At 45.2% G+C, this 8,053-nt stretch overlaps 1 protein-coding gene across 1 annotated transcript; it reads right to left on the reverse strand.

The window, feature by feature from the left end:
* Window positions 1-3,617: 3,617 nt before the first annotated feature.
* LOC101651845 (E3 SUMO-protein ligase NSE2-like) lies at window positions 3,618-4,360 on the reverse strand. Its single transcript, XM_045289767.1, has one exon. It carries the CDS (start codon window positions 4,341-4,343, stop codon window positions 3,618-3,620), a length of 726 nt encoding a protein of 241 aa, XP_045145702.1. The 5' UTR covers window positions 4,344-4,360.
* Between the last annotated feature and the right edge of the window lie 3,693 nt (window positions 4,361-8,053).

Below are 8,053 nucleotides of genomic sequence, written 5' to 3' on the forward strand. Positions count from 1 at the left end.
AGAACAAGCAAGGCAGCCGCACACTGGTCTGATGATCAAAGAGCGAGAGACAAGAAAGACGAGGCTCGCCGAGCCATTTCTCTCTCTGCTCTTCAAGTAATCCCACATGTGTTTATCTGCCAGGCTGGCACGATAAACCAACTACCTCAATACTCATTTAATCTGTATGCTGAGCAAATACTCTGAGAAACTCAACTCTATAAGACAGAATGCAGCGTCAGGACTAGAGGGAGGTTTATTAAAAATCTGCAGTATGCAGACCACACTACCTGGCTTGGTGAAAGTGAGGAGGACTTGAAGCACTTGCTGATAAAGTTCAAGGACTGATGTATGGCAATTCGATGTAAAGAAAACCAAAATCCTCACAACTGAACCAACAGACAAGAGAATGAAAACCAGAGAAAAGACTGAAATTGCTAAGGGTTCCGTTTTGCGTGGATCCACAGACATTGTGCACGGAAACTCTCAAAACCCAAAGCTCACTGCCATCAAGTTAATGCTGGCTTGACAGCAGTCCTATAGGACAGAACTACCTCTGTGTGTTTCCAAGACTGTAACTCTTTACGGGAATAGAAAGCCTCCTCTTTCACCCGTGATGTGGCTGGTGGTTTCAAACGGCTGATCTTGCAGTTGGCAGGTCAAAGCTCACAGAAGCAGCAGCCATGAAATCAAACAACGGATTGCATTGGGTGACTCTGCAGCACAAGGCCTCTTTAAAGTGTGAAAAGGCAAAGATGTTACTCTGAGCACTCAAGTGAGCCTGACCCAAGCCATGGTATTTTCAGTCACCTCATACGCATGTGAAAGTTGGACACTGAATAAGGAAGGCTGGGCAAGAATCAATCATTTGAAGTATGGCGCTGGCAAGGAACACTGAAAGCATCATAGACTTCAGAAGAACAGCTCTGTCTCCAAGAAGTGCAGTCAGAAAACTCCTTCGATACGAGTTTGGGGAGACTTCGTCTAATGTACTCTGGACATGTTACCGGAAGAGACGACCCTTGGGGGGAAGCTTCACGTTGGTAAAGTAGGGGGTCAGTGAAAAAGGGGGAGACTTCCAAGGAGACGGATGGACACCGTGGCTGCCACTGTGGCTCCAACAGAGGACCGACTGTGAGGATGCTGCAGAACTGAGTAACGGTCCCTTCTGTCGTGAAGAGGGCGCCACGATTCCCAGCAGGCTCAGCGTCTCACAACCACAATAACAGAAACGCCACAAGCGGATCGCTTTAATCAGCAGGCATTTATTTTCTCCCAGGTAAGGAGGCTGGCAGTCTGAATTCAGGAAAGGGCATTCTGTCAGCTCTGACCTTGTCTCTTCTGAACTGCTCCTGCGCGATTTTCATGTGGCTTGCCATCTTTCTTCCTCCAACTCTGCTTCCTTCCTTGCTCATTGAATAATCTCCTTTCTTTCCTTCATTTTTCTTTTGTTCTATTGGGGGCTCTTACAGTTTTTATCAAACGAGATTGATTGAAGACACACTCCAAACTGATGCATTCCCAAATGGGATTTACAGTATTGTGGGAAGCACAATTCAATACATAACAGATGGCATGTTTGGTTAGATGTATGCTCGCCATAACAAAAAGCCATGTGAGTACCATACTGGGTGCTTTACACAGATTCTCCAGTTTAACCCTTCCAGCAACCAGCAAGGCAAAATTAGTTAACCCCATTTCACAGCTGCCGCAGCTGTGTCCACTTAGCCACTAAGAGACAGCTGAGCCACGCCTCCCTCCATCTTGGTCTTCGGATTCCAGGGGCTGCTTCTAGGACTTTCTGTACTAACCTGCCACTGTCCACTCGCTGGTTACCTGCCCTCCAACCTCACTGAGGACACAAGAAGGCTGACAATCTGGACCCTTGTATTAGTCTAGGTACTTTAGAGAAACAAATCCACAGCAACTCATGTATAAGAGAGTTTTATGTAAAGAAAATGTGCATCATGAAAACATCCCAACCCAATGCTGCCCAAGCCCACAAGTCCAACATTAACCCATGAACCCAACACCAGTCCACAAAGTCCTCCACCTCATAAAACAGAGGCAATGATGCCGACTGCAGGAGGAAAGCTGAGTCAGTGAACGAATAAGCATCTCACCACTAGCAGGGGTCTCCACGCGGCTGCTCCAGCACCCAGGGCTGCATCGGGATAGGTCCATGTGGCTTCTCCTTGGGGTTGTCTTGTAGGAAGTCAATCTTGCAAGCTGAAGCAGGCAACTGCTAAGGCAGCTGCACCCTGGTGCAACCATCACAAAGCAAGAGACCCGAGAACTAGAAAGGCGAGGTTCACCACCCATTTATCCCTCCGCCTTTCAATTAGCCCCACATGTGATTATCGGCCAGGTTGGCACAATTAACTAACTCAACCCCTTTTAAAACAGAGATGTCAAATGACCACATCACACTCTTCTAGCCCATTGCATAGTATCTGGACGTCCTACAGAGGCCCATGTACGTTAAGCGCAAGGGGAGCCCTTAAATGCAGAGAAACGGAGGATGCGGGGTGTGCACCTCCCTGGAGGCTGACAGAAGAACAGCCAGAAACCTCCTGGAAGTGAGACTTTGTCTCCGTTATGTTGGACAGGTCATTAGGACGGGCTGGTCCCAGAAGGACGTCATGCTTCAAGGGTCAGCTGAAAAAAAAGGAAGACTCTCCGTGAGGTGAATCGCCACCGTGGCTGTGACAATGGGCTCAAATCCCGGAGCAATTGTGAGGATGGCGCCGCCGGGCAGTGTTTGCTTCTGTTGTACACAGGCCACTGTGAGTCGACGGCGCCTGGCAACCACCTCCCTTTTCAGATCCTCAAAGACTGCAAAACACTAACATCCTTAAGAAAACTGCCTTTCTTCCATGAACTTCTGAGATCTCTTGGGAGACCGAGGCTGAAGCTTGTGTTCACCTTCTCCAGCGCCCTCACAGCTGTGCTCTGCTCCCCTCGCCCTTTCAAACAGCAGTCATAGAAACCCAACTGCGATGCCAAGAGCCTGCTGGCTCCTTTTCCCTCCGTTTGTATTGTTTCTCCTTCCACTGGGGCTCTCCTTGATCACAACCCTCAAGACTGCTACTACTTTCTGTCCCACAGCCTGCCACCACCCCTGCCTCCTTTCCAAAGACTCCAGCTTCTCACAACTGAAGGTTCACTTTAAGCCATTCACTCCTCTCCCAAGAATCTAGCCTAAGGAAACCATACCTGTGCAGGTGTTTGATGTAGTCAGGCTTTTAACAGCGGAAAAACTGGGAGCAATCTAGCAGTTCACAATAGGAAATGGTTAAATAAATGATGTGCATCTATTGCAACAAAATAACATGCAGCCATTAAGGATGATGATTCAGAAGAACGTCAATTGCTGTGGAATATATTCATAATAATACTAAGTATAAACAGCTGGATACAAAAGAGGACCTAAACTATGCCCTATTTTTTTTTGACAGATCGTCAAAGCTTTATTTCAAATTACAGAACGCTTAAAAAATAAATGCTATAATACTCTGTTGTTATGCTGGGAAACTTGGAGAAAGTTGCTGGCTGTCCTCAAGGGCTGGGAGGCATGAAGCTGTGGCAGGAGAGCAGGGCGTGGGGGGCGGCGGCGGCTGGTGTACAGGAGGCCGTCCCTACTCCACACACCGGCTTCTCCTCTTGTGGCGGCTCTCTATGGCCCTGCGGAGCGCCTCGTCCCGGACCAGGTCTGACATCCTCACGTCCGTGTGGCTGCAGCCGATCTTAGGGCAACAGGCCTTCTTGGTCCTCCGGCGCTTGGAGTCCACGATGCGGACAATGGCCTCCTCTTCGTAGGTGTGGCCGCAGACTTTATTTTTTACTGGCCTCTTCATTTTCAACTGTGTGACAGGGCAGATGAAGTTGGTCTGGCTTTGGGTGACAATCATATCTACGTCAACTCCTTCTGTCCCATCCGCCTCTCTGTCTGCTGGAAGGCCATACTGCTTCTTAAGTTCTTTCAGCTGTTGCTTGTATTGCACAAACTTCTCATTATTTTGAAAGTCTGCCTCAGAATTCTTATTCTGCAATGCCACAAATTTCCTTTCCACCAGTAGTTTTAAATCTGGTACATTTTCTGGACGGTCTTCTTTGACATGATTTATTGCAGACTGGACAGCCTTTAGCTCCCGATCCATTACAGCAAACTCAACCATCGCCTTGTCCATACTGTATTCACTACTCACTTCAGTCTGAGTCTCCACAAGATCCAAAGCCACGTGAGAGGCGGCATCCATTCCGGAGCTGATACAGGACTGGAAGTTTTTTAAGGAGGAGAGGGCAGATTCTACGCCACTGAAGGAGATGAAGCCAGTGGAACCTGAGTTTGACCGCCCCGGCATCTTGGAACTTTTATCTGGATGCCGGACCTGTCTCCTCGACTTCCCGCCCCGGGACCCCAGCACTTTCCTTGAGCCCCTGGCACTGGTCGCTGAAGCGGGGAGCGGGACCCGACCTCATCCAACTATGCCCTATTTTTAATGACATTTACCCAAAAAAGAAGGTATGTATGTTAGGCCAGGTTAACTAGACAAACAAATCCAAGTTAACTAGGTTAACTAGACAAACAAATCCAGAGACACCCATCTATTTATCAAGGGATAATTGTATATCAAGAAAGCATCCCAGCCCAGTCCAGATCAAGTCCATACGTAGTCCATAAGCCGGATACTAGTCCATAAATCCCTCTGCAGACTCACACAGCCACATGCAATGGTGCAGATGCAGGATGATCACCGGCCAGTGGGTGCAAGATTGTGTGGATCCAGTGGCAGTGGGCACACGCAGGGCTCTCAAAGGTCATAGCGCGGCTCTTCAACAGGAAGGTGAAGGCAGAGAAAGAGAGGGGAGGTTCCCAGGACCCTCCTTATGAGAAGGTCAACCCACAAGGAAACACCATCAGGCTGTGACCTGAGTGACAGGCTAGACTCCACTCCTAAACTTTTATATCTTCAAGTTGACATGAAATTATAAAACTACCACAGTATGTATATAATATAATATATTATATACAGAAATAGAGCTATGCATCAGAATAAGAGTTTGTGTTTAAGAAGTAAGTAAGTGTTCTTTGGGGGCAGTCTTTTTTGTCCATTTTTTATCTTTTACATATATTACTTTTATAATTTAAAAATTGTGTATCCTACCCATGAAGCTGCCATGGGTTAGAATCAATTTGAAAACACAAGACAACTTTTTTCTTTTTTTCCCTTTCTGGGGCATCACATTTATTCAAATATTGGTGGGTGTCAAAAGTTATAGGAGTTGTAGTGTGGGATTAATTGCATTGAGTAGTATTTTAAAAATCACTTCATGTGAAACAGCTACAGTGGGGGGGGGTGAGGGTTCTGATCCATAGCGACCCTGTCTCTGCCCAACAGAACCAACCACCGTCCAGTCCTGCCCATCCTCACAACTGTTCTTAGCTTGAGCCCATTCTTGTGGTCCCTGTGTCCATCCATCTGCTCGAGGGCCTTCTTAACAAGATATATTTATACCCCAAAAGAGACTAAGTCATGAATTCACATTGTTCAAACTTCAGACACTCTGGGTTAAGGTAGAAAGTTTCTCTCTCACTAATCTTTCTGCCTCAATTCCCCTCCTCATAGGAAAATAACATATTATCTACTTCTGCATCTACATTTAGAGATTTTTTATGCATTTCCACACCCATAGACACTATGGAGATATATATAGATATAGATATAGATCTATCTATCTATCTATCTATCTATCTATCTATCTATCTATCTATCTATATATATATATATATATTCATTCCTTTTTTTCTTTTTAAGACACAATAGCCTACTGCAGACTTTTCTGGATTTTTGCTCTTGTTTTATTAAACAAGAGATCTTGGGGTTCATATCTGCACACAGAGGGTTGCCTCAATTTTCATTACAACTACTTAGTACATGTTGTTGTTGTTGTTGTTGTTGTTGTTGGATGCCATCGAGTCCATCCCAACTCCTAGCAACCCTATGCACAAGAGAAGGAAACACTTCCTGGCCTTGCACCATCCTCTCAATCGTTCCTGCGCCTGAGCCCATTGTTGCAGCCACTGTGTCAACCCATCTTGGTGACTGCCTTCCTCTTTTTTCCTACCCCTCCACTTGACCAAGCATGATGTCCTTCTCCAAGGGCTGGTCTCTGCTGACAATATGTCCAAAGTATGTAAGACGAAGTCTTGCCATCCTTGCCTCTAAGGAGCACTCTGGTCCTACTTCTTCCACAACAGATTTGTGTGTTCCTTTAGCGGCCAATGATACTTTAAACATTCTTCTCCAGCACTACAACTCAAATACATTGATTCTTTTTTCATTCTTCCTTATTCAGTGTCCAACTTTCACAGGCATATGAAGCTATTGAAAATACCATTGTTTGACTCAGGTACACCTTATTCCTCAAAGTAAGTTCCCCTGCTGTTCAACATTTTAAAGAGGTCTTGTGCAGCAGATATGCCCAATGCAATGCATCATTTGATCTCTTAACTGCTGATTCCATGAGCATTGATTGTGGATCCAAGCAAGACAAAATCCTGAACAACTTCAACCTTTTGTCCATTGATCATGATGCTACCTATTAGTCCGGTTGTGAGAATTTTAGTTTTCTTTACAATAAGTTGCAATTCATACTAAAAACTCATATCTTTGATCTTTATCAGCAAGTGTTTCACATCCTCCTCACTATCAGAAAGCAGGTTTGTGTCATCTGCACATCGCAGGTTGTTTAGAAGTCTTCCTCCAATGCTGCTGCTGCATTATTGTTCATAGAATACAACTTCCCTGATTACTTGCTCAGCATACAGACTGAATAAGTATGTGAGAGGATACAACCCTGACACACACCTTTCCTGACTTTCAACCATGCAACATTCCCTTGTTCAGTTCGCACAACTGCCTCTTGATCCATGTACAAATTCCACAAGGGTAAAATTAAGTGTTCTGAAATTTCCATTCTTCCTAAGGTTATATATAGTGTGTTATGATCCACACAGTCAAATACCTTGGCATAGTCAATAAAACAAGTAAGCATCTGTGGTAGTTATATGATCATTTGTCAATTTGAGGATTAAGAGTGTAGGGGTGGAGTCTAGCCTGTCAATCGGATCATAGCCAATGAGGTCTCTGTGTGGGCATGGCTTTCTCCTGAGAATTCTGGGAAATATGGTTTTTCCTCCTTGGAGGTGAGAGACTCTCAAGACACTGCCTATGAGACTTTGCAGCTGACAAGACACATGGAACTATGCTAGTGCCCTGAGCTGGAGAAGCCACATGGACCTACCCTGATGCCACCAGACCTCTGAAGCCAGAGAAGCCACGTAGAGACCCCTGCCAGCGCTGAGATGCTTACAATACCACTAGCTCCAAAGATTTTCTACCCACTGGCCTGTGATCTTCCTGCATTCGGCATCACTGCATGTGTTTCATGAGTCTAAAGAGGACGTTATAGATTGGTATCAGACATATGGGCTAATATTGGACTTATGGACTTGATCTGGACTGGATTGGGATGCTTTCTTAATGTACAAGTATCCTTTATATACAACAGTCTTATACACATATGCGTGGTTATGAATTTGTTTCTCTAGTACACCCGGACTAACCACATCTTTGTGGTATTCTCTGCTTTCAGCCAAGATCCATCTGACATCAGCAATGATAGACATCCCTTTTTCCACATCGTCTTCAGGATCCTACTTGAACCTCTGGCAGAAATCTGTCGATATATTGCTGTAATTGTTGTTGGATGACCTTCAGCAACATTGTATTTGCACATGATATCAATGATCTTGTTCTATAGTTAAGCATTCTGTTGGGTCACCTTTCCTTGGAATGGGTACAAATATGGATCTCTTCCAGTCAGTTGGCCAGATAGCTGTCTTCCAAATTTCCTGGCATAGAACAGTAAGTGCTTCTAGGTCTTCATCAACCTGTTGAAACATTTCAATTGGGTAATTCATCAATGCTTGGAGCCTTGTTTTTGGCTAATGCTTTCAGGGCAGTTTGACTTTCTTCCTTCAGCATCATTGGTTCTTGTCCATATACAA

This window comes from Echinops telfairi, unplaced genomic scaffold (genome assembly GCF_000313985.2).
Source record: "Echinops telfairi isolate 266 unplaced genomic scaffold, ASM31398v2 ScPeMD7_30;HRSCAF=105, whole genome shotgun sequence".
Taxonomy (NCBI): domain Eukaryota; kingdom Metazoa; phylum Chordata; class Mammalia; order Afrosoricida; family Tenrecidae; genus Echinops; species Echinops telfairi.